Here is a 27,921-nt window from a genome sequence, read left to right as displayed (position 1 = left end):
TAATCCCAGCAGTTTGGGAGGCCGAGGTGGGCAGATCACAAGGTCAGGAGATCGAGACCATCTTGGCCAACATGGTGAAACTCTGTCTCGATTAAAAAAAAAAAAAAAAAATTAACTGGGTGTGGTGACAAGTGCCTGTAGTCCCAGGTACTCAGGAGGTTGAGACAGGAGAATCGCTTGAACCTGGGAGGCAGAGGTTGCAGTGAGCCGAGATTATACCACTGCACTTCATCCTGGGCAACAAAGCAAGACTCTGCCTCAAAAAAAAAAAAAAGAAAAAGAAAAATGCCCATATTGGGGGAAAATCTATGCTTAAAATATTTTTACAGATAGGAACAGGCAAGCAGAAACATCGAAAACCACTGGACAACAGGCAGGACTATTTGAACTTTCCTAAATATGCCACACCTTCAAGTCTTTCTACCTCCTCCTGTCTCTGCTTGGTGTTCCTCCCCTCCTGCACTGCACTCCTAGTAAACACACCTCCAAACTCCAAACCCAGCTCAGCTGTCACCTGCTGGAGGAAGTCTTGGCCATCTCACTCTCCCAGGCAGTCTGCCATTCCATCCGGAGCTTGCCCTGCACCTTGCACCATCCCTCTACTGCAGAAATTCTCGTGCTGGGTTGTAATTGTCCACATTTCTATCTCTGGCTATAGCTGTCTGGAATCTCATGCTGTGAGCTCCTTGGGGACAAGATTCCAATGGTTTTCATACTGCCATCAAGGGCTAGCACAGGGTCTGGCACATAAGAGACTCTCACAATTTAAGTAAAAGTATTCACTGGCTGGGCATGGTGGCTCACACCTGTAATCTCAGCACTTTGGGAGGCCAAGGCAGGAGGATTGCTTGAGGACAAAAGTTCGAAACCAGCCTGGGCAACATAGTGAGACTCTCTATATATAAAAAAAGAGGCCGGGCGCGGTGGCTCAAGCCTGTAATCCCAGCACTTTGGGAGGCCGAGGCGGGTGGATCACGAGGTCAAGAGATCGAGACCATCCTGGTCAACATGGTGAAACCCCGTCTCTACTAAAAATACAGAAAAAAATTAGCTGGGCATGGTGGCACATGCCTGTAATCCCAGCTACTCAGGGGGCTGAGGCAGGAGAATTGCCTGAACCCAGGAGACGGAGGTTGCGGTGAGCCGAGATCACGCCATTGCACTCCAGCCTGGGTAATAAGAGCGATACTCCGTCTCAAAAAAAAAAAAAGAAAAAAAAAAAAATACAAAAATTAGCCAAGCATGGTGGCATGTGCATGTCGTCCTAGCTACTTGGGTGGCTGAGGTGAAGGGATCACTTGAACCTAGGAGTTTCAGGCTAGAGTGAGCTATGATCACTCCACTGTACTCCAATCTGGGCAACAGAGCAAGACTCTGCTCTCTTAAAAATAAAATTAAAGGCCAGGCATGGTGGCTCATGCCTGTAATCCCAGCACTTTGGGAAGCCAAGGCAAGTGGATCACCTGAAGTCAGGAGTTCAAGATCAGCCTGGCCAACATGGCAAAACTCCATCTCTACTGAAAATACAAAAATTAGCCAGGTGTGGTGGCCAATGCCTATAATCCCAGCTACTCATGAGGCTGAGGCAGGAGAATCACTTGAACCCAGGAGGCAGAGGTTGCAGTGAGCTGAGATCACTCCATTGTACTCTAGCCTGAGTGCCAGAGCAAAGCTCTGTCTCAAAAAATAAACACAAACAAAAAACCCTAGTTATTTTACCTCACCCAACCAACAAATATTACTTGAACTCCTACTTCACTGTCCATTGGGCACTGTGCCAGGCACTGGGCATGGAGTAGTAAACAGACACACATAGACCCTGCCCTCACAGAGCATACCATTTTAGTTAATTTCACCTGCCTTGTCTCCAAATGTACAGGTTCTTTCATGTCTAAAAACCCTGAAATTTAATGATTTACTCTAAACTCCAAAATGGCATGACCCTCAAGATATCCTCTCCAATTTTGCATATTTTTTAAAAAATTCCCCTTGGACACATAAAAACTATACAACTTAATTTAACGGGAAATAATTCCTCATCCAACTTAAGAAATCTGCATGTTAAGATTTCAAACGTATTTCTTTTTTTTGGGATGGAGTTTTACTCTTGCTACCCAGGCTGGAGTGCAATGGCGCGATCTCGGCTCACCGCCACCTCTGCCTCCTGGGTTCAGGCAATTCTCCTGCCTCAGCCTCCTGAGTAGCTGGGATTACAGGCACGCGCCACCATGCCCAGCTAATTATTTTTTTGTATTTTTAGTAGAGACGGGGTTTCACCGTGTTGACCAGGATGGTCTCGATCTCTTGACCTCGTGATCCACCCGCCTCGGCCTCCCAAAGTGCTGGGATTACAGGCTTGAGCCACCGCACCCAGCCCCAAACATATTTCTTTACTTTAGCTCTTAGCATCACTCTAAACTACTTCAGTTGTCCTATTTGCAGCATAAGCATTAGAAAGCTATGTGGGACTTGGAGTCAAAAAATCCCAAATCTGCCAGGCATGGTGGCTCACAGGCCTGTAATCCCAGCACTTGGGAGGCCCAGGCAGGTGGATCACCTGAGGTCAGGAGTTTGAGACCAGCTTGGCCAACATAGTGAAACCCCATCTCTACTAAAAATACAAAATTAGCCAGGTGTGGTGGCACACACCTGTAGTCCCAGCTACTCAGGAGGCTGAGACAGGAGAATCGCTTGAACTAGGGAGGAGGAGGCTGCAGTGGGCTGAGATCATGCTATTGCACTCCAGCCTAAATAAGACAAAGTGAGACTCCATCTCAAAAATAATAATAATAATAATAATAATAATAATCCTAAATCCTAAATCTGAACACTGTCCCCATCAATTAGTCATGTGTGCCCATGGCCAAGTCACTACTTAGTTTCTCTCTGAGCTCCATTTATTTTGACACTTAGCAAATTTTTATTCCACATCTACTATGTACCCATCTTTGTGCCAAATCCTGGGGACACACATTGAGCAAGGAGTATTATAAAACTTCATATAAAGCTTTTCATCTCTAAATTGGGAGTCCATACAATCACTTAGGTTCCTCTCTCCTCACAGGACTAAAGGTCAGTAGAATGCTGGGGATCAATAGAATGATGTACATAAAATCTCTTTCTAAAATATAAAATGCTGTTTAAATGTTAGTGGATGTTCATAATATGTATCACAGACACTTAGCACAAAACTAAAATCAGGCAGGGCGCGGTGGCTCACGCTTGTAATCCCAGCACATTGTGAGGCCGAGGCAGGTGGATCACAAGGTCGGGAGTTTGAGGTCAGACTGGCCAATGCAGCAAAACCCCATCTCTACTAAAAACACAAAAAATTAGCTGGGCATGGTGGTGCACGCCTGTAATCCCAGCTGCTTGGGAGGCTGAGGCAGGAGAATTGCTTGAACACGGAAGGGGGAGGTTGCAGTGAGCTGAGATTGTGCCACTGCACTCCAGCCTGGGTCACGGAGCAAGACTCACTCTGTCTCAGAAAAAAAAAACAAAAACCAAAAACCTAAAATCAAGAAAAGGAAAACTGAAAATAAGTTTAAAAAGAATAAAAAAGAAATAAAATAAAAGGAAAACTGTTATAGAAATAATGGAATTTCCTTATATTTTCATCTCACCCAGCAAGTGTTCTTTGTGATTCTACAGACCAACAGCTAACACTATGACCTGCGTCCATGGCTTCAGAAGCACTTGAGCCACCAACTAATCACCGCTGTGAATCTGTGAGAGTGAAATTATCATGTATTTCTAACAGCATCAGAGATAACTAAAAATATTAATATGTTTGTGTATCTTCTCACCTGCCATTACATAATCAGCTGATTCTGAAGAGGGAGTTTGTGTTTGTACCTAAATATTTAGCAGTTTCGATAGCACACTGCAGCGACAGACTAAAACAAGACCAATAGAAAGTTAATTGGCTCATGAGAGAATTGCATAAATATCCTTGTCCATGAATAGATCTGAAACTGCAAACAACCAAATGAAATTAATTAAGTACAAACACGCTGCTTCTTAGTCCCAGTGTGAATTCCAAAGCACAGAGAGAGTCCATTCTTAAAATCTCTGAGTTTTCTACTTTCAAAAGAGGAAAGGGGAGAATGAAATTTCAATGCTTCAAAACTAAAAGCAATTTCACTTTCCACTAGGGATCAATCAACATGCATTTCACATTTATATATATCCTACTCTACCCCTAGAAGAGTGAAGATGCTGTGAGAGTTGCAAAAATAGAATAACATTCAGCCATTTATACAACAAATGTAGTTAGAAGTCAAACATTTTTGGGTACTAGAGTTCATACAACTGTGAGGGATAAGATGATTATTCTACACCAAGCAGAATTAGCCTTTGCTTATGCCTTGTAGCAGCCAATAATTTTATACAAATAGCTCCGTCTTTGTGCTTTAGGGGGAAAAAAAAAAGGTGCCAGGTCCAGGTGAAATTCACACCTGTAATCCTAGCACTTTGGGAGGCTGAGGTGGGAGGATCACTTGAGCCCAGGAGTTCCAGATCAACCTGGGCAACATAGTGAGACCTTGTTATTGAAAAAAAAAATAAAAAATGAGCCAGAGGCTGGGCGCAGTGGTTCACTCCTATAATCCCAGCAATTTGGGAGGCCAAGGCGGGAGGATCACCTAAGGTCGAGAGTTCGAGACCAGCCTGACCAACATGGAGAAACCCCGTCTCTACTAAAAATACAACATTAGCCAGGCATGGTGGTGCATGCCCGTAATCACAGCTACTCGGGAGGCTGAGACAGGAGAATGGCTTGAACCTGGGAGGTGAAGGTTGCGGTGAGCCAAGATCGCACCATTGCACTCCAGCCTGGGCAATAAGAGTGAAACTCTGGGCCGGGCGCGGTGGCTCACGCCTGTAATCCCAGCACTTTGGGAGGCCGAGGCGGGTGGATCACGAGCTCAAGAGATCGAGACCATCCTGGTCAAAATGGTGAAACCCCGTCTCTACTAAAAATACAAAAAATTAGCTGGGCATGGTGGCGCGTGCCGGTAATCCCAGCTACTCAGGAGGCTGAGGCAGGAGAATTGCCTGAACCCAGGAGGCGGAGGTTGCGGTGAGCCGAGATCGCGCCATTGTACTCCAGCCTGGGCAACAAGAGCGAAACTCCGACTCAAAAAAAAAAAAGAGTGAAACTCTGTCTCAAAAAAAAAAAAAAAAGAGCCAGGTGTGGTGGCACATGCCTGTCGTCCTAGCTACTCAGGAGCCTTAGGTGGTAGAATCACTTGAGCCCAGGGGGTCAAGGTTGCAGTGAGCTATGATCATGCCACTGCACTCCAGCCTAGGCAACAGTATGAGACCCTGTCTCAAAAAAAAAAAAAAAAAAATGGGGAGGGGTGTAATAGACATCTATAATTTTTGTCAGAGTTTATATTTACCCCATTCTTGGTACTAATTTATGTGTTAATTATGGTTTTTTTGACTACAAGAAACAGGAACCAATTCTTCTGGCTAATTTAAGCAAAGAGGGATTTTACTGAAGGGATACAGAGGATCTTACAAAGTCAAGGGAAGGCTAAAAAACCAAGCTTAGAAAAACGTGACTGTGTAACCGTTACTATGCTCAGGAGCCTCATTAGGGAAGCACAGGAACTGCTAGAAGGATTTAAAATTAAATAGGTAAGAGATTTCCAGAGACATTTAAGAACTTCTAGATGATGAAGACTGCATGATCATGAAATAGGTTTGCAAGTTTCTCTGAGCTATGTAGTAATTCATGGATACACATTATGGTTGTCTCGTAACAGATTTTGATTTTTAAAAAAATGTTTTACAAAACAAAAACCATTCCAATTGCCAATGCCAGAAAACTCATCTCAGAAAGCAGATACTTCATTTAACTGAAAATTTTGACTACCAATGTAAATACACATAGATGCTTGCACAGTAATTTAAGGCATTAACCTGTAGAAGTCTATATTTAGCATCTGAATGAATGTATGCATGCTTTTTGAGTCCAACTGATAAACAACATTTCCTGCTTAAAGATATGAAAATGAATGAAAAGAGTGGGTAATTCCTTCTTGAGGCTTCATTCAGCTCCTAGATAAAATCTTGAGACAACAAGAATTAAAATACATGGAAAGAGACTCCAGTGTTAGTAAAGTGCAATCCAGATAAATAATAACAGGCTTCTAAAGTAATTTCTTGTCTAATAGCATGAGGAAGCCTGATACCATCAACAAAAACAAGCAGCTGATAAATATATGACAAAATGAAGAAATCATTCTATTACAGGATAGGGAAAAGCTGAAGAATAATATGACTTTATACTTACAATACTACTTTTAAATTTATAGTGGCTGACAGAGGGTTCACCAAAAGAGACGGGAGAAAATTAAGTCAACATTTCACATTTGGCTAAAATAATAATACATGTGGTCTCATATGAATTTTACCAAAAGGAATATGGGCTTTTGGCACAGATTGCGCAGAGAGAACCCATTAGTCCTTAGCGGCATAAACATTATTAATGATATTTTCTGTATCAATGAAATAAGTGTTGGCCTGGTGTGCTGGCTCGCGCCTGTAACCCCAGCACTTTGGGAGGCCGAGGAGGGTGGATCGATCACCTGAGGTCAGGAGTTCAAGTCCAGCCTGGGCAACATGGCGAGACCCTGTCTCTACTAAAAATACAAAAAAAAAAAAAAAAAAAAAAAATTAGCTAAGTGTGGTGGCTTATGCCTTGATCCCAGCTACTTAGGAGGCTGAGGCAGGAGAATTGTTTGAACCTGGGAGGCAGAGGTTGTAGTGAGCTGAGATCACACCACTGCACTCCAGCCTGGGCAACAAAGCTAGACTCTAACTCAAAAAACAAAAACAAAAAAATAAAGAAATAAGGATTAGGCATTTATGCTGAGGGGAAAAACATTAGAAAGCAAATGGTTTAGGGTTCTATATGGCTAATTATTTAAGTAATTATTTGTTTTCTATCCTCATTTCATAACTGAAAAAAAGGTACTTCCTGAATGTTAACTGAGTCATGTTGACCTATTTACTACTATTAACAGCAGATGCAACTAACAATGAGTGTTTCCCACAATAGGCCTCACTGTAAGAACTTTAAATGCATGTACCTCAAGCACCCCTTTTATTCTTCTTATTTTATAGAACAGGGAACAGGCCAGGCAGGGTGGCTCGCACCCATAATCCCAGGACTTTGGGATGCCAAGGCAGGCAGATCAAACAGGTCCTATTTTCCACCAAATCTCAAGGTCTCATGTGAAAAAATTCAGTTTTAGTCATAAAATTATTGCCTTATCCATTCCTACAAAGAAAGTGTGAGGGTCTTGAACTAATTGTCCAGGGCTTACAGAAGTTGAGAAATATCTTGAAAAGCTCTTAAACTACAATATACCAAATAATTTTTGGAATATGTTTTAATGTTCCTTGAATAAGATTCTGTTGGATAACCTAACCCCTATGTATAACACACATCCATGCTGAGGACATGCATTTTCCTAGAGTTTCATGTCATAGAAAGCATCCGTAAGTTTCCTTCAAGAACCTAAAATAGAGCCAGCTATATTCATATTCTAGAACTTCAAATATTTTTAGTTAATCAGTAATCCATAGTGATATCTTCTTATATGTGTATACATACACATACACGATCAGTATATTGTCTAGTAATTAGGCACACATAATAGTATTAACAATTATTCATATAACCAACCCAAGTTTTTATAGCTTTTATTAATAAATATTTCATTTGTGATGTATTAATGTTGTTATTAATCATTTTCATACATGTAGTTGACACAATTATTATCATCTATGTAAGTTTCATTTTGCCCAACACAGACACAAAAATTCAAAGATAAGTCAAGGCCAGGCACGGTGGCTCATGCCTGTAATCCCCACACTTTGGGAGGCCAAGGGTGGGGGGTGGATCACTTGAAGTCAGGAGTTCGAGACCACCCTGGCCAACATGATGAAACCCCGTCTCTACTAAAAACACAAAAATTAGCCAGACATAGCAGCATGTGGCTGTAATCCCAGCTACTTGCAAGGCAGAGGTGGGAGAATCGCTTGAACCCAAGTGGCGGAGGTTGCGGTAAGCTGAGGTGGCACCACAGCACTCCAGCCTGGGCAACAGAGCAAGACTCCGTCTCAAACAAATAAACAAACAAAAACAAAGAAACAAAGATAAGTGAAAGTTCCAAGGTCCAGGCTCCATGTGCACAATAGCTGGGGCATCTCTGCCTCTGACCGCCACGCTCCAACGTTTAGAGCTGTTGACCTTTGTAGGGAAACTGTGGAGCTGCAATCCTAGCTCCCATCTGCTCACCTTGGCACCCTGGGCAAGTTTCTTAATCTCTCTAAGCCTTTGCATTCTCATTTCTAAAATGGGGCTAATGATACTTACTCAAAGTTTAAATGATACAGTTCAAGTAAACTGCATGCCACTACCAGGCACATAGTATAGTTCAATAAATACTGCTTTCTATTTTTATTATTGTTGTTACTATTTATTGAGAAGGTTGAAAGAAAATCAACATAACACAAAATTGATAAATATTGCAAAAAATAGCATCATAACAAAATTTACAATCTACTCCCAAGGAATAAATTAGCCGTCTATCTTGGCAGACATGAAATAGAGTGTTAAAAAGTGTTTAAAAAAAAAAACAAAACAAAACCCTAGTTTAACCTTTGATCTAAATTTCCTTATCTAATAAGATAAGGTAAAGTTTAAAGTTCTCATTTCTTTCTTTTTTTTTTTTTTAAGATGGGGTTTCACCATGATGACCAGACTAGTCTTGAACTCCTGACCTCAGGTGATCCACCCACCTCAGCCTCCCAAAGTGCTAGGATTACAGGCGTGAGCCATCGCGCCCGGCCTAGGCCTAAAGCTCTCATTTCAAAGCATTGGTGCAAGTCAAAATGCACTTATACCATGGAAATCATTGTATGCCTCCTCCTGGATTTTAAGCAGGGACTCTCTGGATATATAAATGAATAGGACACCGTACCTCACCTTGGAAAGTGCACAGACCTGCCAGCTATGGAGGGACCCAAGGAATTTGTGGATGTGACCTCAGAGGCTCAGCTTGATCTGCCGGGCAGGGAGTGGGCTGGGACTAGCAGCCTGGCCTTTCCACAGCAGGAGAGGCTGCAGCTTCAGCCAAGCCCCCAAGACTTCCAGGCACAGAGCAGCTACTCTTTCCCAGCTCAGTCTCTTCTTTGCCTGAGTTCAAAATATCTGTCCCCCAGAAATAAAGCCATTCAGCCGTTCTCGTGCTTACACTGTAAGAAGGTTGAGTAGCAGAGGGACCTGGTACCCCGTGAGGAACAGAAACATGCAGCTTGGCCAGACCGCTTGGTGTACGTCCCAACTCACTGCAGGATAAGAGGACAGAGGACCATGCATTCCTTCTTGCTGACCCTTTGCATTTATGGGTGCCCAGTTAAGCTGTTCCTTAATCTGCACCATAAAATGTTGTGGCATTCACCTTTATCTACCTCACCACACAAAGGAGACAAAAATGCACAAGGTGTAGACCCTTTGTTGGAAGGCCATACCAGGTACTAAAAGCTCAATGCAGGAGGGGGATCACTTCCTTTAAGTCACCAGAGTAATGAGTTCAGCAATTACAGCCGTACTTCTCATCCACGTTTCAACTTCGGCTTACATTTTCCATTCCCAAGAGTCTGAAGGAGATGGGGAGACAGGTCTGCAATCACCTTGACCCTCATCCAGGGAAATTATCTCTTCAAGTAGAAATCATCTGCCCTGTGAGAAAAACATACCTCACTTTGACAACTTTCTACCATGGAAAGCATTTCGGGTCACACAGATAAGATTCTCAAAGCCACATGGCCTCATGTGGTACAAATGTCTGCCTTCTAATGTATGTAAATTTTAGGTGACAAACTGCATTTTTCAGATGTAGCCTCTGAAAAAGATTCCGAAAAGAACTAAGGGTAGTTATAAATAAGTATTGTCTTTTTTACAGACTATACTGAACTTTCATGAAAGCCCAATTCCCAGGACTCTCCAGGCATATTAACTAACTGTTGCTATGTTTTATTAATAATAGTGAATTCAATTACAAACTTTTAAAAGCTATTACAGGCTGGTGCAGTGGCTTACACCCAAGGCATAATCCCAGCACTCTGGGAGGCCAAGGCGGGAGGATCACTTGAGCTCAGGAGTTTGAGGCCAGCCTGGACATAGTGAGACCCTATCCCTACAAAAAAAGAAAAAAAAATTTTTTTTTTTTTTTATTAGCTGGGTGTGCTGGTGTGCACCTATAGTCCCAGCTACTCAAGGGGGAACTAAGGTGGGAGGGTCACTTGAGCCCAGAGGGCCAAGACTGCAGTGAGCCATCGTCACACCACTGCATTTCAGCCTGGCAACAAAGGAAGAGCTTGTATCAAAAAAGAAAACAACTGTTAGGATAAATGTCATAATAAAATTTCCTTTCACATAAGCTGTTAATAAAGATTGCAGGCCAAGAGCAGTTACTCACGCCTGTAATCCCAGCACTTTGGGAGGCTGAGGCAGGTGGATAACCTGAGGTCAGGAGTTCAAGACCAGCCTGGCCAACACGGTGAAACCCCATCTCTACTAAAAATACAAAAATTAGCTGGGTGTGGTGGCGGGCGCCTATAATCCCAGCTACCCAGGAGGCTGAGGCAGGAGAATTGCTGGAACCAGGAGGCAGAGGCTGCAGTGAGCCGAGATTGCAAGACTCCGTCTTAAAAAAAAAAAAAAAAAAAAAAAAAGATTGCAATGATTTCCCCAAACGTATACAGTCATAATTGGTATGACTACAATGGTGGTGGTGATCTTCCCCTCAACACCTGTCTATTTAGAAGCTTACAAAGAAGGGATAGAGTTCTGGCCACTGTAAGTTTTCTCTGGCAGAGACTGGAGAAATCGGTGGAAGAACGCTGGTAGGGGAGTTACAGGTAGCAGAGAGGTGTTCCGGATCTCAAGAACCTATGAAGAGGAGATCCCTTTTTTTTTTTTTTTTTTGAGATGGAGTTTTGCTCTTGTAACCCAGGCTGGAGTGCAATGGCGCGATTTCAGCTCACTGCAACCTCCGCCTCCTGGGTTCAAGCAATTCTCATACCTCAGCCTCCCGAGTAGCTGGGACTACAGGCGTGCGCCACCATGCCCCACTAATTTTTGTATTTTTAGTAGAGATGGGGTTTCACCATGTTGACCAGGATGGTCTTGATCTCTTGACCTCGTGATCCACCCGCCTCGGCCTCCCAAAGTGCTGGGATTATAGGCGTGAGCCACCACGCCCGGCCAGATCCTTTTTTTTTTTTTTTTGAGTCGGAGTCTCTCTGTCACCCAGGCTAGAAGTCACTCAGATCTCAGCACACTGCAACCCCTACCTCCTGGATTCAAGCAATTCTCCCGCTTTAGCCTGTCGAGTAGCTGGGGTTACAGGCACCCACCACCACATGCACTACTTTTTATATCTTTGGTAGAGACAGGGTTTCCCCATGTTGGCCAAGTTGGTCTCAAACTCCTGACCTCAAGTGATCTGCCCACCTCAGTCTTTCAAGGAAGTGGGATTACAGGCACAAGCCACCACGCCTAGCCTGGGAGATTCATCCGCCAGTTCCATGCACTCTCAGTAAGTCTGGCTTCAACAAGGAAATCATAGACTACAGATAGATAGGAGCAACATGGGAACCAAAAATGTCTAGATAATCCCCAAATTCTCACACATTTCAAACTCCTCCCTAAATAAAAATTTTCCAGAGCTACTAACAAGCAGCCAAACCAAATTCCTCTCCTTCTCTATGTTTCCCTTTAGGGAAAGAAATGATCTAGCAGCCAAATAATCACCGAAAGCAGAGGAAGACAATTGAAGAGATTCCCTCTGGTTAATTGAGCACGTAAATAATGAAATAACTTTTTGTCCCATGATAAACAAAATGGCTCAATAAATCCCGGTGCATTGGGATAGTGGTTTCTAAAGAATTCCCGGCCCTAACCACTATACCTTCACTTGACAGATGTCATCATAAATTATAATAAAGTCCTTAGTAATCAGACTCTGCTCTTCTTGGCTTAAAGCTCTCATTAGCACAGACTCAGCAAATGGTGAACATGTAGACAAATGTGTTGGCTCCAAGCCCAGCTTCTCGTATTTCATGGATGCTTCTCAATGGGTTTAACTGGAGCTTCTCTCTTTTGTAGTCAACACAGGCATAAGAAAATCATGCTTTTCATACCACAGTTCCTTGTCAGTACTTGAGTACAAAAGGTTTGCTGCACGTGGACACGTGCTACCCGTTTCATACAACAAAAGGCTAAATTCATATGCATTATCTGAGCACAAAACCACTTTTATTTGGATTCATTCCTATTACTTATGTTTATAATAAGATGCAGTACAAAATCAGTGTCAAAGTTACTGTTGTAATGTCAATGCAATGATATACTGAGGTATAAGCTTAAATCTTATTAATAATGGAGAAAAACAATGCCACCTTGATAATCAAAGGTAGCTCCAGGTCTGGTGTAGTAGCTCATGTCTGTAATCCCAGCACTTTGGGAAACCAAGGTGGGCAGATCACCTGAGGTCAGGAGTTTGAGACTAGCCTGGCCAACATGGCAAAACCCCATCTCCACTAAAAATACAAAAATGAGCTGGGTGTGGTGGCGCACACCTGTAGTCCCCGCTACTTGGAGGCTGAAGTGGGAGAATCTCTTGCACCTGGGAGGTGGGGGTTGCAGTGAGCCGAGATTGCACCCTGTACTCCAGCCTGGGTGACACAGCTGGACTCCGTATTAAAAAAAAAAAAAAAAAAAAAAAAAAAAAAGTAGCTCCAATTTGCAGTTTGTAGAAAACGGAGGCTGGGGGAATGATAAAATATATTGAAACACATGACCTGAAAGACCTTTTCTCAGTTGAGTTATGCAAGTAAAGAACATTTTGCAGTTTTCCCAGAAGTCTGCATCTTAATTATTCCTTAAGTAGCTTTGCTTATACAAAGAGATGACTTTTATACAGCTTTGGCTGGGACTTTCTCTGGGTGGAGGTGTTTCTTGGAAAGACATCAAAGCTCAAGTAATACAAAAATCATTCCATGAAATTTGAACGTAAGCCAATTGCCACTTCAGTCATATGTTGAGAGCTCTATTTTACTTTATTACTAGGCAAATCTTTGCTGGGCGGCAGGTGGGGGGCATATCTTCCAAATAAGGGAATGGTTTGGGGTGAAGCACTGAGCATGATGTACAGGCCATCCTCATGGTGAGGAGGTTTACAGGGACAATTACCTTATAAGTAGTGAGGAACAAAATGTATGCTAATGTCTCCTAATTTTCCCCAGCCTGTATCTTTTTCTGTGGAACATTTTCTTCAACCAGTGAAGGACACTGCTCTGCCTTAATATCTAGTGAGTCTGTGAATTAAGGTGATTTAAAACAATCAGAGCTCAAGACTTCTGTTGATGGTGAATGGCAGACAGCCCTGTCTTCAGTCTTGATTGCTGTGGGTGGCCATTATATCAGTATAAAAGAAGTCCTCATGAAGACATCGTGAATGCTCAGAGTGGAATCATGGAAATTTAAGAGAAATGGACCTGAAATTTTGATGAAACCTCACATGAAGTGTGCGTGTGTGTGTGTGTGTGTGTGTGTGTGTGTGTGTGTGTGTGTGTGTTTTGAAACAGTCTCATTCTTGTTGCCCAGGCTGGAGTGCAATGGTGCAACCTTGGCTCACCACAACCTCAGCCTCCTGGGTTCAAGCTAGTCTCCTGCCTCAGCCTCCTGAGTAGCTGGGATTACAGGCATGAGCCACCACGCCTGGCTAATTGTGTATTTTTAGTAGAGACAGGGTTTCTCCATGTTGGTCAGGCTGGTCTTGAACTCCCGAGCTCAGGTGATCTGCCCATCTTGTCCTCCCGAAGTGCTGGGATTACAGGTGTGAGCCATGGCACCCGTCCCCTCAACTGAAATTTAATGTTACATAAGCTTAAGAAATCCCCCTTATTGTTTAAACCACTGTATATATTGCCCTTTTGAATTAGTACCTAAATGCATATGACTGCTTCCCCTTCCCTCGCTGCTTAGAGAGTGACCTAAAGGCAAGGAGAATAAGCCTTAATTCTTGATATTTTACAGGGCTCCTTCACAGCTGTGTGTATGTATTCTGAGAGGCTTGGATTCAAAACCAATAAACCAAGCTCCCATGCTTACCACATACGTGGTTGTGGCAGGTTGCTCATGCCTTGGTTTCTTACATTTTAAAATGGAGGTAATAAACTTATTGTAAGAATTCAAGGAAATAATATACATATTAAAAGCATACAACAGGACATGACACTTTGCTATCACTGTGATTTAACAAATGACTGAATTGTTATAGTTTTTCAAAACTCACATATAGGCCAGGTGCAGTGGCTCATGCCTATAATCCCAGCACTTTGGGAGGCCAAGGTGGGTGGATTACCTGAGGTCAGGAGGTCAAGACCAGCCTGGTCAACATGGCGAAACCCCAGCTTTACTAAAAATACAAAAATTAGCTGAGCGTGGTAGCAGGCACGTGTAATCCCAGCTACTCAGGAGGCTAAGACAGGAGAATTGCTTGAACCTGGGTGGTGGAGATTGTAGTGAGCTGAGATCACATCATAGCACTCCAGCCTGGGTGACAGAGTGAGATCCTGTCTTAAAAAAAAAAAAAAAAATTTACACATAAAAATAGAACTATAGAGAAATGGTTATGTGTCTGTTTCTTGCATCAAAAGCATTAAAAAATATCTAGATAGAGGTTTGGGTTGCATAGAAGTGCAATTGCCTTAGTCAATACTCACGAAATGGTATATTTTAATCTATATACATTTTATCTCTGAAAAAAAAAAAAAAAAAAGAACCAAAAGCCAGTAGTGAATACTAGTTAGTACACTGATGGCTGAAGGTTTTAGGAAAAGTATATTATTGTCTGCAACTTACTTTGAAATACTTTCCAAAAAAGATGAACTAATTGATGGATGGATAAAGGGAGAGCTAGATGGGTACTTATGTGATAAAACAATACAGTAAAATGTTAATTGTGGAATCTTAAGTGGTGGACATGAGTGTTCACTGTAAAATTCCTTAAACTTTTCTCTACATTTGAAATTTTTCATCGTACAATGTTAGAGGAAAAAGCTCTAGTTCACTCTTATTGCTTATACTTGGATGTCCTTAAATATTCTGTGACGACTTCTGGATCTTCAAGCATGGCAAGAGAAAAGATGTTCCTTATTATGGCGTCAAGGCCTGCCAATCCTCTCTCATGATCATTTAGGCTATGCTCACTGTGTATAAAAGAAGAATTTGTTTCTACCATTGGAATTTATTTTATCGATGACTGGTTTGTAGAATGTGATAGGCAATGTGAAGGAAAATGAATCAGAGTCATACATTAGGTCATTCCCTCAAAATCAGATTCCTAATCAGCTTTGTTATTGTCAGTACCTCAGAACAAAATAGGAAGAGCTTTGGTAAAGTCTTATTCTATCAGCCACACTATAACTTAAGATGATTAACGGGTACTTCACACTTCAATGTAAAACACAGTCATCTTCCAGTGCAGGGAATATAACCTGCTTTTGGCAGTGAATATATTCCGTGTACGTCATTTTCATTTATAGGAAAGTTAAAGAGGGCCAGGCACAGTGGCTCACGCCTATAATCCCAGCACTTTGGAAGGCCGAGATGGGCAGATCGCAAGGTCTAGAGATCAAGACCAACTGGCCAACCCCATCTCTACCAAAAATACAAAAATAAGCTGGGCATGGTGGTCCATCTCCGTAGTCTCAGCTACTTGGGAGTATCACTTGAACCTGGGAGGCAGAGGTTGCAGTGAGCCAAGATCGCACCACTACACTCCAGAATGGGTGACGAAGTGAGACTCCATCTCAAAAAGAAAAGTTAAAGAGTAAAAAACAAGTAGTGCTTTAAAAAAATTCAGTGAAAAGAGGGTCCAAGTTTATTCCATTTTCCTTTCCTCCTGGGAAAGGAGTAAGAAACTAAGAAGCAAAATAATAGTTCTTCAAGTGAAGAAATTCAGGCCAGGAACGGTAGCTCACATCTGTAATCCGAGGTGGGTGGATAGCCTAAGTTCAGAAGTTCGAGACCAGCCTGGACAACATGGTGAAACACTGTCTCTACTAAAATACAAAAAATTAGCTGGGCATGGTGGTGAGCGCTTGTGGGCCTAGCCACTCAGGAGACTGAAGCATGAGAATTGCTTGAACCCTAGAGGCAGAGGTTGCAGTGAGCTGAGATCACACCACCACACTCCAGCCTGGGTGACAGAGAGAGACTCTGTCTCCAAAAAGGAAAAACACAAAAAGAAATTTCCTCTTTACTACACTTTATGTGTTTAGAAATAGGGCACAAACCTTATCTGTATAAGGAACTTGCATTTTAAGTAGCAAACTAAGTCAAGATTCTCAATAGAAACGTGCTCAATCCTTTAACATGAAAAAAAAAAGCCAATCCTTTAAAAGTAACTTTTTTCTTTGCAAATTTGCCTCTTCACATATTGGTTGTTCTTAAACCAGCACATATGCTTTATATCTACACTGACCACCTTCCACTCACACCATGTTCCTCCAGAATTTCAATATTTGTTAGATGTTGGCCAAACTTCATACATAATAAAATGCTACTGGCCAGGTGCAGTGGCTCATGCCTGTAATCCCAGCACTTTGGGAGGCTGAGGCAGGCAGATCATTTGAGGTCAAGAAGCTTGTGACCAGCCTGGCCAACATGGTGAAACCCCGTCTCTACTAAAAATACAAAAATTAGCGAGGTGTAGTCCCAGCTACTAGGGAGGCTGAGGCAGGAGAATCGCTTGGACCCGGGAAGCAGAGGGTGCAATGGGCCAAGATCATGCCACTGCATTCCAGCCTGGGCAACAGAGTGAAACTCTATCTTGTTCTAATTCTAACCTAACTCTAATGAAACTAGGATGACATGTAATGAGAGAATGGCCATGAGAATGTTCATTTGTTTCTTACAACTAAAGTCGAGGTCAGAGTAGCTACTGAGCATCCAGTGCTAGGACTAGTCCTTCTGAATCCTGCCTGCTCTGCACAGAAAGAACAGGATTCAGTCCTCTGTAGCTGTCATAGTTTTACCACCCAAAGGAGAACCTCATGGAGCTGGATAATCTAAACAAGACCAAGACTTAGACACGTACTGGGCCAAGGATTGCTCAATACAGAGAGCTTCTGGGTAAATATCAGAACCCAAGATCTACGGGTAAAAGTATTGCAGGGAGATGGGAGGACATAAGGATGGAAACAGATACACACAAACAGATCTCTAAGTAGCAGCCTGAGAGTAAGACTTGTGCCTTGAGCCTTCCTTAGCTGCTACCTACCTCCTCCTGTGCAGCTGCCGCAGGCCTCGCCAAGCTAGAGGCCATGCCATGTGTTCCCTTTTTGCCACACCCTAGCAACAGCTGTTATCTGGAAGCTGGAAATACTGAAGGATATCTTGTCTCATACTGCAGGGTGTTTTTCCTCTTCTCATCATCTCCCCATCTAACCTTACAAATATTTTTAAAGCTACCCAAAAAGTGATTCTCTGCAGCCAGCCCTGATCAAAATAGCTCAAGTTGATCCTGAAGGTACCCCCTTGCGCATGCTGTCTGTCCCACTAAATCCTCTCCCCAACTCCATCTTCACTACGTCCCCCATGTATCTAATCCATAAAAACAATCACTGACATAAACTTCTAAGTTTAGTTAAGGCCGATAATACTCAGATTTGGTACCCACCTCTTCTCAGTAGATAATGGAACACGGAGAAGTATAATCACCATGTGAAAAGAGGGACTGATTGTTCTTTCCTTTGTCATTTCCTAATCACTAAACTCATGAAAACCAACCACTTACGAGCCACCAATGAAGGGGAAATGAACTGACTCAAATCAAAGGTAGAAAGAACAGGACAGGAAGCTGGTGCCAGTGGCCTCTAGTATCAGCACTTTGGGAGGCTAAGGTCGGAGGACAGCTGGAGTCCAGGAGTTTGAGATCAGCCTAGGCAACATGGCGAGACCCTTTCTCTACAAAAAATACAAAAATTAGTTACACGTCCAGTTGTTGTGGTGCGTTCCTGAGTCTCAGATACTTGGGAGGTCAAGGTGGGAGGATCGCTAGAGCCTGGGACCCAGAGGTTCCAGTGAGCCAAGATCATGCCACTGTACCTGGGTGACAGAGTGAGACCCTGTCTTAGAAAAAAAAAAAAAAGGCCGGGCACAGTGGCTCACGCCTGTAATCCTAGCACTTTGGGAGGCCGAGGTGGGTGGATCATTTGAGGTCAAGAGTTCAAGACCAGCCTGGCCATTATGGTGAAACCCCATCTTTAAAAAAAAAAAAAAAAAAAAAAAGATATAACACAATGTGGGTTTTTTTCTAAAATTTAAAAAATTTTTTACAATGAAAGGAAGAACAGAACAGGACAGGAGAATAACCTCCCTTCACCTTGCGTTCTCTTCTTTTGAGGTTTATTTAACTTATTTTCAGGTTTATTGATTCCAAAGCTAATGGAAGCCATAACTTAAATATCAGCAATGGCCATTTAGAAAAGTAACTACAAGGCCGGGCACAGGGGCTCACGCCTGTAATCCCAGCATTTTGGGAGTCTGAGGGGTGAGGAATACTTGAGGTCAGGAGTTTGAAACCAGCCTGGCCAACATGGAGAAACCCCATCTCTACTAAAAATACAAAAATTAGCCAGGCATGGTGGCGCACACCTGTAATCCCAGCTACTCAGGAGGCTAGGGCAGGAGAATCACTTGAATCCAGGAGGCAGAGGTTGCAGTGAGCCAAGATAACACCAGTGTAGTCTACATGGGTGACAGAGTGAGACCCTGTCTCAAAAAAAAATCAAAGAAACACTCTACATGCATTAGGCTGTTGACCACTGACTCCAAATATAGGGATTCTCCATTGCCTAAAGCTTTTCTTTTTCAAAGATCTGTACTGGCAGTAATTTCCTGACATCTTCTCTGCTGTTTGGGGAATAAAACTGCAGCACTAGCTTCTGAGGGGACACCCCTTAAGACAACCAACCATAAAGCTCCTTAGGTTCCTACTTGTATAAGATGAATTATTTCTCCTTTTCCTGTTGTCGATGCTCTAAATTCCTTATCTCATATTTGATTTATTATAGCTTGGTCTTTGGTTGAATGGCTGATTTTTACCTTTGTTTTTTGAGACAGGGTCTTGCTCTGTCTCCTAGGCTGGAGTGCAGTGGTGCCATCTCGGCTCACTGCAACCTCCGCCTCCCTGGATCAAGCGATTCTCCTGCCTCAGCCTCCCGAGTAGCTGAGATTACAAGCACATGCCATCACACCCAGCTAATTTTTTTGTATTTTCAGTAGGGACGGGGTTTCACTATGTTGGCCAGGCTGGTCTGGAACTCCTGACCTCAAGTGATCTGCCTGCCTCAGCCTCCCAGAGTGCTAGGATTACAGGCCTAACCCACCATGTCCGGCCTGATTTTTACCTTTTTTCTGAACATTACATTAACATTTGCAAAGTAAATTCAGGAAAGCAATTCACTATTTACTAAAGACGTTTTATTAAAAAGGCAGTTGCAAGCCTGTAAAAGCCTGAAAGGCAGCCTGTTATAGAAAAAAAGGCAAAGGTGACAAACAATTTGAAAGAGCTGCATTTCCTCCAACTTAGTTAACTAAACTCATAGCCTAGTAAGTTGCTTTTAGGAAGCCAGCCTTAGTGATTGGATAAGATTGTTGTTTAGCACACTTCATCTTGGTAGAAGAGCAAAAGTGAAATGATTAATGCATTTTCTCTTTTTAAGCATTCCTTTTATGATACATTCTTAATTCTCCTCCCTACCCCACTCCCATTCTCACAGATGGCAAACTAAAACTGCAATTTATCTTCCCATTAAAATGGTTACAAATTCCGAATCAGTGGAGTCCAAATTCACTTTCAAAACCACATGTCAAGAAAGATTGAGTTTAATAGTGAGTAGAGAAAGTGACAATCCTACTTTGTCAAAATATAAATACTCATAGGAATAAATTAGATTTTCCCCAGCAGAGTAGAAAAACCACTTGTCTACTTTTTTGCTTACCAAAGTCGCCACACTAGAATGTAATATTCTCATATACATGATTCTGTTTTAAAGTTGTTTTAGTGTTTCATTTTTTTTTTTTTAACCCTCTAAGTCACTAGCTGGAAACATTATTATAGTTTAGCATACTGCTTAAGAGCAGAAACTCTCAGCTCGACCATTTTCTGGCTGAATAATCTATGGCCTGTTGGTTTAAATAATCTTTTCCTCAATTTTTTAATCTACAAAATAAAAGTAATAAAGGTATCTACTACACAGGGCTGCTATGAAGATTAAAGGCATTACTATACATAAAGTGCTTAGAAGAGTCCTTAGCAAAAAAAAAAAAAGAAGAGTCCTTAGCAGGTAATAGGTGCCATATAAGAGTTATTATAATTGTTACCATTGCTAGAAAGAGAATAGTAACATTGTTGGACTTCTTTATTTTTATTTATTTATTTTGAGACGGAGTCTCGCTCTGTTGCCCAGGCTGGAGCGCAGTGGTGTGATCTCAGCTCACTGGAACTTCCATCTCCTGGGTTCAAGCAATTCTCCTGTCTCAACCTCCTGAGTAGCTGGGGACTACAAGTGCATGACACCACGCCCAGCTAATTTTTGTATTTTTAGTAGAGATGGAGTTTCACCGTGTTGGACAGGCTGGTCTCAAACTCCTGACGTTGTGATTCACCAGCCCCAGCCTCCTAAAGTGCTGGGATTACAATCATGAGCCACTGTGCCTAGCCCTTTATTCCATTTTATTGCTGAATAATATTCCATTATATGGATATGCCACATTTTGTTTATTCATTTATCAGTTAATACATATTTGAGCTGTTTCCATTTTCATTTATTCATTTATTTTTTGAGACAGAGTCTTGCTCTGTCACCCAGGCTGGAGTGTCATAGTGCGATCTCAGCTCGCTGCACCTTCTGCCTCCCAGGTTCAAGTGATTCTCGTGCCTCAGCCTCCCGCATAGCTGAGGCTACAAGCGTGCATTATCACACCCAGCTAATTTTTGTATTTTTAGTAGAGACAGGGTTTCTCCATGTTGTCCAGCCTCGTCTTGAACTCCTGACCTCAGGCGATCCACTCATCTCAGCCTCCCAAAGTGCTAGGATTAACAGGCATGAGCCACTGCACCCAGCCCTATTTTTGATTATTACAAATAATACTGCTATGAACATTTTTGTACAAGTTTTTATGTAGACCTGTTTTCTCATTTCTCCTGTTATCTACCTAGAAGCAGAATTTCTAGGTCATATGATGACTCTTTGTTTAATAATTGAGGAGCTGCCAATTTTTTTTTCCAAAGTGGCTATACCGTTTTACATTCCCACGAAGCAGTGTATAGGGGTTCTAATTCCTCCAAATTCTCCCAAACACTTGTTATAACCATCCTGGGGGCTGTGACGTGGTATCCGAATGCATCTTTAAGATGCAAAAACAGAAATACATTGGGCAAGGAAGTAAAATCTTTTATGACAAGGGAAAGACATGAAGGAAATTAAACAAAGGGTCCTGCAGTTAAGTTGAAAAAGGAACCAAGTGATATTTTTAGGTCTGTTAGTTCCTTGTTCTCATACAACCAATTGCCCTTTAGAAAGTGTCAGGATTGTGGAGCTAGCCTCCAAGGAGGTTACCGTGGTCATAACAACACTGTTCTTGCTTTATCGATTTATTTTACAAAGTTTCTTCCTATATTGTACTCTATATGATCCAATACCACAAATCTTATGTGGGAAGATATTATTATCCCCATTCTGTAGGAAAGGGTGCTAAGAACTAGCGAGGTTAAGTGACTTGCTTAAGGGGACATAGCTACAATTAAAGAAAGGAAAAGAAATTGACAGAACTGGGGCTCGAGGCCAAATTTTTTATTTCCAGTCCCAGTCCTTGGTTTCCTCTTATCTCCTCCACCTCATCTTTGATGACCCAGAATGTAATGTAAAGCAAGAAAAAGCAGAGGGGAACTGGGAGTGTGTGAAGCACTTAGAGGCAGGAGGCTTGCACATTACAAAGCACTTAACAATCCTGCAGAGAGAGGGTAGCTGCAGACAGAAGAACGCTTTGTGAAAGTGACAATACGAGAAAAAAAAAAAATCCCTAAAAGGCCGGGCGCGGTGGCTCACGCCTGTAATCCCAGCACTTTGGGAGGCCGAGGCGGGTGGATCACGAAGTCAAGAGATCGAGACCATCCTGGTCAACATGGTGAAAGCCCCCGTCTCTACTAAAAATACAAAAAATCAGCTGGGCCTGGTGGCACGTGCCTGTAATCCCAGCTACTCAGGAGGCTGAGGCAGGAGAATTGCCTGAACCCAGGAGGCGGAGGTTGCGGTGAGCCGAGATCACGCCATTGCACTCCAGCCTGGGCAACAGAGTGAGAGACTGTCTCAAAAAAAAAAAAAAAAAAAAGAAAGAAAGTGACAATAATGACTGAACTTCCTAACCCTCCAATAACTAGGGAACCAGGCGTATGACCACTTTAATTCCTAAATTCTGACTATTATATTACTCTGTACTAATAGAAGTATATCGAATACTTACAATATTCACTGAACTTCTTACTAAGTAGTTACTATGTGCTAGTTACGGTGCCAAAACAGTTGAGATTTTTTAAAAAAAAAAAAGAGCAATGATTAAAATTTTCCAAAGTAGAATTAAATGGCTAATATTTACCAAGCCTTTTCTTGAAAGAGGAGTGTCATAAGAGTAACATTTCATAGAAAAGGAAACTGAGGCACAGAGAGGCTAAACGTATTGTCCTAAAGTTACAGAATAAATGGTGGAGGCAGAATAAGAACCCAGGCAGCCTAGTTCTCTATCCTGTGATCTTCACCACCACACAATCTTTCCTGCCAGATCTTGCTTGGCTGGAAGTCACATAGGGTGATGCAGAGAGACCAATAATCCTAATTAATTCCAGGAAGTATTTGTTGAATGATCATTAACTCATGAAGCCCAGGGGCAAATTCTCACAACAACTATATGAAATACATTCATCTGTGTTTTTCAAATGTGGAAACAGAGACTCAGAGGAGTGAATTTACTTATCCAAGGTCACAGAATTCCACCTTAGTTAATGTTGACCTGGTGCTTAATATATATCTATCAGAAACTGTTCTAAGCACTAACTCACCTAATCCTCATTGTAACACTCTGAGGTAAATTCCACTATTATCCACCATTCTTCTTCTTTTTTTTTTTGAAGCAGAGTCTCACTCTGTCACCAGGCTGGAGTAGTGGCATGATCTGGGCTCACTGCAACCTCCACCTCCCAGGTTCAAGCAAGTCTCCTGCCTCAGCCTCCTGAGTAACTGGGACTACAGGCCTGTGCCACCATGCCCAGCTAATTTCTGTATTTTTCGTAGAGAAGTGGTTTCACCATGTTGGCCAGGATGGTCTCAAACTCCAGGCCTCAAGGGATCCACCCACCTTGTCCTCCCAAAGTGCTGATTACAGGTGTGATAACTTTTCCAAGGTCCCACACTAGTAAGTAGCAAAGCTAAGATTCAGTCTAGCTTAAAGTCCTCCTTGAAACAACTTAACACTGATACTTGCCTACACAATGGTGAAGCAGTCATTCAAACCCAGGTCTATCTCCTGAGTGAAAAGATGGTGCTCAAAACTGCTGCAGTGAAGAGAGGTGCTAGAAAAGAGGGGAATAACAGGTGCTCTGGGGACTGTGAAGAAGGCGCATTTAAAAACCGCATTTTGAAGGAAAAAGTGCTTGCTGGACAAAAAGAGCCATCATGAAATTTAGTATTTGTAAAAGAAACGAAAAACAAGTAACGCTATCCAACGGAAGACTTTTAAAAAGATGGCCCAGTAATGAAAAGCAAAGAAATTAAACTTAGAAAATGTTTCAGATTAAATCAGAAAAGTCTTATTTTAATGTTTTCATTAGAAAGTACTCTTGATGAAGGAAAACAAGTTTGTATTCCCTTTAATTTCGACCACATGTTTTAAAAAATCGACAAAGAATGGATACGTGCAATTTGCCTTTTGTAACATTAAAAATCAGTTAATTCTGACTTCCTATATTGGTCTCCTTCCGAGATCTTTGCAAGATACTCTTTCAGGTCCTGAAGCACAGCCATTTGGAAACCAAAATGAGTAGGGGAATTCAAGCTAAGAACTAGAAGGAACAGGGGCCCTCACAAATTGTGGCTCAAACGCTGCAGAGTTGGGATTTCTTTTTCCCTGACAAACTGATTTATGACCACACGAAGGGCGGCTGCAGAACGAGTTAGACCGTAAGTCCGATTGCCAAACAGCCCTAAAGGAAGGACCACACAGGGATGGAAACTGCAAGGAGGGGTCTGGGGATCCTCGCTTGTTCTCAAGTTCCGTGAGACCGGGCAAGTCCTAATTCTTGCAGCAGCCAGGGTCCTCGTGAATCCCGCTGCCCCAAACGTGCGAGCCCGGGGAGCTGGCACAGCCTCAAGGCAGCCCGACAAGTTGCCTCCACGCCCCCTTGCGGACCAAAATGATTGAGGACTATGTGCCTGTTAACTGATAGGTGCAGGGTTTCAGAAATGCTCTCTCCGTTTAGCGCCACAAAAGCCCTTCAAATGAGGCGCAGTGACCAGCCCTGTTTTACAGGTGGAAAACGCCGAAGCTCAGGGGAGTGAAGGAAGACTTGTCAGCAAAAAGGAAAACCTAGTGAAGGCGATCGTTGGTCTTGCTCCTCTCGCCAAGAAGTAGAGGGGCTGGGGTCGCCTCGGGACCCCACATCAACCCCTCTTGCTCTCTTGGAAGACGAGGAGCAGGCTGTCAGCCGGGAGGCCTGGCGGCGTGCAGGTACCCGGGAAGAGGGAGAGCGCGGTGGGTGGCAGGGACTCTGCCCCGCACAGGGCTGCAGCAGCCAGGCTAGGGCGCAGCGCGCGCCACCCGCTCGTTGGCTTCTACGCAGCAGCCCCGCGTGGCGAGTCCCCAGGGAGCTGGGCTGCAGCCGCTGAGCGCGGGCGCACAGACGACCATCCACGTGGGGCGCCCGCAGCTGTCCAGGCGCCCCACGCGAGTCGCAAGCCACGAGCCAGGGCGCGCGTGCACGCAGGACTGCAGCGGGCACGGGTTGGCAGTGCCACCGTGAGCCCACCCGCTGTGTCTCTTGCCTTACCGTAGCTGTTCCCCAGTGACCAAGACCTCAGCCATGCGCTCCAGCTCCCTTTGCTGCGCCCCGCCACTCCCGCTAGTGCTGCTGTCACTGCCCGCGCTGCCAGCGCTGCTGCCCTCTTCCATGGTTGGAGCCGCGCCGCTACCACTGGCTCCGCTGTCCGCCGAGCGTTTGGGTGTTCGGATCAGTCTGCCCTCACTGACGCCTCCCCCGCCATCTTTGTTCGGGGCAGCTCCACTGCTCTGACCGGATTGGCTGGAGCGGGAATCCCTGTAGGTAGGCAGAAGCGCTGGGCTAGTCCGGCCTCAGAAACACGAGCTTGGGGGCGTGGCTAGAGCCCTCGTGGTCGCGGGGCGGAGCCGAGGGAGGAAAATATAAACACCTGGGCGGGGCGCTGCAACCTAGCTGTGCGTGCGGCTGGAGGCTGAATTTGGTGAGCTCTCTTTTCCCACAAAGCTCATTGTGGAATCCTGGGGACAGGCCTGGTGGTTACTAGGGAAGTGTGAAGGCGTTTTTATTGTACGTTCTGTACCCCAAGTTGCCAGAGAGCAAAACATAATAACAATATAGCCAAATGGATAACTGACCGTTATACATTGTCACTACAGAGCATGAAGAAATTAAGCCTTCTTCTGGCTCCAGCTTCTCTCACCAAAGCCAACTTGTTTGCCTTATGACGTAATCAATAAGGAATGCCGGCCTGGGAATCCGGCTGACCTGGGATCCAGCTCCACTCCTGTAATGTCCTATTTAAATGTGTTTAGTTGTCCTTTACAAAATAAAAATAATTTTGGGCCGGGAGCGGCGGCTCACACCTGTAATCCCAGCACTTTGGGAGGCCGAGGAGGATGGATCACCTGAGGTCAGGAGTTCGAGACTAGCCTGGCTAACATGGTGAAACCCCGTTTCTACTAAAAATCCAAAAAATTAGCTGGGCATGGGTGGCGTGTGCCTGTAATACCAGCTACTCAGAAGGCTGAGGCAGGAGAATTGCTTGAATACAGGAGGTGGAGGTTGCAGTGAGCCAAGATTCCACCATTCCACTCCAGCTTGGGCAACAAGAGCAAAGCTCCATCTCAAAATAAATAATTAATTAAAAAATAATAATTGTGGCTACCACTTTTTGACATTAAAGATACTTCAGATATGTTATTACCTCATTTAATTATTATAGTAAATCATAAAATGGGTATTGTGTTTGTTTTGCATCAGGATGCAGGCTTGGAGATGTGAAGTTATTTGTCTAAGGCAAGCAGATAATAAGTATAAGAAGAAATCAAACCCAGGCCATTGTGGCTTCAAAGTTAGGCTTTGAAAAGACTGAAAGACTGCCTCTTAAAATGGGGATACAATGGTACTGTTTACCTGTAAGAGATTATGAAAGGAACTTTGATTAGTACCAAATAAATATTCTGTTTTTCTGTTTCATGCAGAGTCAGAATTGGTCTGCAGGAAGGCCAAGTAATGCTTATGGCAGTATTCATGTGTGTTGAGTATTTATTCTATGCTTTATATGGTGCCAGACACCTTGTTTTTTGTTGTTCTTTTTGAGATGGAGTCTTGCTCTGTCACCCAGGCTGGAGTGCAATGGCGCGATCTGGGCTCACTGCAACCTCTGCCACCTGGGTTCAAGCGATTCTCCTGCCTCAGCCTCCTGAGTAGCTGGGACTCCAGGCGCATGCCACCACGCCCGACTAATTTTTTGTATTTTTAGTAGAAATGGGGTTTCACCATGTTGGCCAGGATAGTCTCGATTTCCTGACCTCATGATTCACCAGCCTCAGCCTCCCAAAGTGCTGGGATTACAGGTGTGAGCCACTGCACCTGGCCAACACCTTCTTTATGTTATTTCATTTATCCTCACAAAAACTCTGGAGTTTGATATTATTTTCAACTTACAAATTAGAAAGCTTAAGTGTGGAAAGATGAAGTAATTTGCGCAGAAAGTTAGGTGACCCTGATGCCCTGGTTCTGTAGATTCCCAAGGCCATGCTCAGCACCACTCCAGAAAGAGAATAGTTGTCCCGCTCTCCCTTGAGCATCCGTGAGCAGACCAGCTCTTAATCTGCATAAGACAGGTGTTAGGCGACTCTTTTGCCAAAAGAAATTATTTAAGTTACTTAACTTTTTAAATAGGCCACAATAGAGGTGTAGACCAATGAAGACCTGGTTCTAGGTGACTATGATTCTAAGAGCCTATTCTGCATAAAATATATAAATCATTGAATAGAAGTCCCAGAGTTAATGAGATTAAAAGGTGTCTGTTGCTCATGTTTTAATCTTATTTTTTTTTTTTTTTTTTTTTTTGAGACGGAGTTTCGCTCTTGTTACCCAGGCTGGAGTGCAATGGCGCGATCTCGGCTCACCGCAACCTCCGCCTCCTGGGTTCAGGCAATTCTCCTGCCTCAGCCTCCTGAGTAGCTGGGATTACGGGCACGCACCACCATGCCCAGCTAATTTTTTGTATTTTTTAGTAGAGATGGGGTTTCACCATGTTGACCAGGATGGTCTCGATCTCTTGACCTGGTGACCCACCCGCCTCGGCCTCCCAAAGTGCTGGGATTACAGGCTTGAGCCACCGCGCCCGGCCATGTTTTAATCTTATAACTACTACATAGAATATCAAGAGTTTGTACCAGCTTCTCAGTCAAACATGCAATTTCTATCCCGATTCTGTCATTTGCTAATTTTGCAACCTTGTGCTTGTTACTTCTCTTGGCCTCCCTTT

The 27,921-nt window shown here is 43.3% G+C and overlaps 1 protein-coding gene across 2 annotated transcripts in view; it reads right to left on the bottom strand.

Moving 5' to 3' along the window:
• Positions 1 to 25,454, bottom strand: part of DEPTOR (DEP domain containing MTOR interacting protein) — a 186,819-nt gene extending 161,365 nt beyond the window's left edge. The window contains exon 1 of one of the 2 annotated variants that reach the window (XM_032252670.1): positions 25,197 to 25,454. In XM_032252670.1, the coding sequence (XP_032108561.1) occupies positions 25,197 to 25,318 (122 nt within the window). In that variant the 5' untranslated portion in view covers positions 25,319 to 25,454. The remainder of the gene's footprint in view (positions 1 to 25,196) is intronic. The other variant, XM_032252673.1, reaches the window with a different exon arrangement.
• Positions 25,455 to 27,921: the final 2,467 nt, after the last annotated feature.

The sequence above is a fragment of the Sapajus apella genome, unplaced genomic scaffold (genome assembly GCF_009761245.1).
Source record: "Sapajus apella isolate SASKATOON/1434 unplaced genomic scaffold, GSC_monkey_1.0 scaffold3, whole genome shotgun sequence".
NCBI lineage: Eukaryota > Metazoa > Chordata > Mammalia > Primates > Cebidae > Sapajus > Sapajus apella.
The sequence above is the reverse complement of the archived record's forward strand: the minus strand, read 5'-3'. Positions and strand labels throughout refer to the sequence as shown.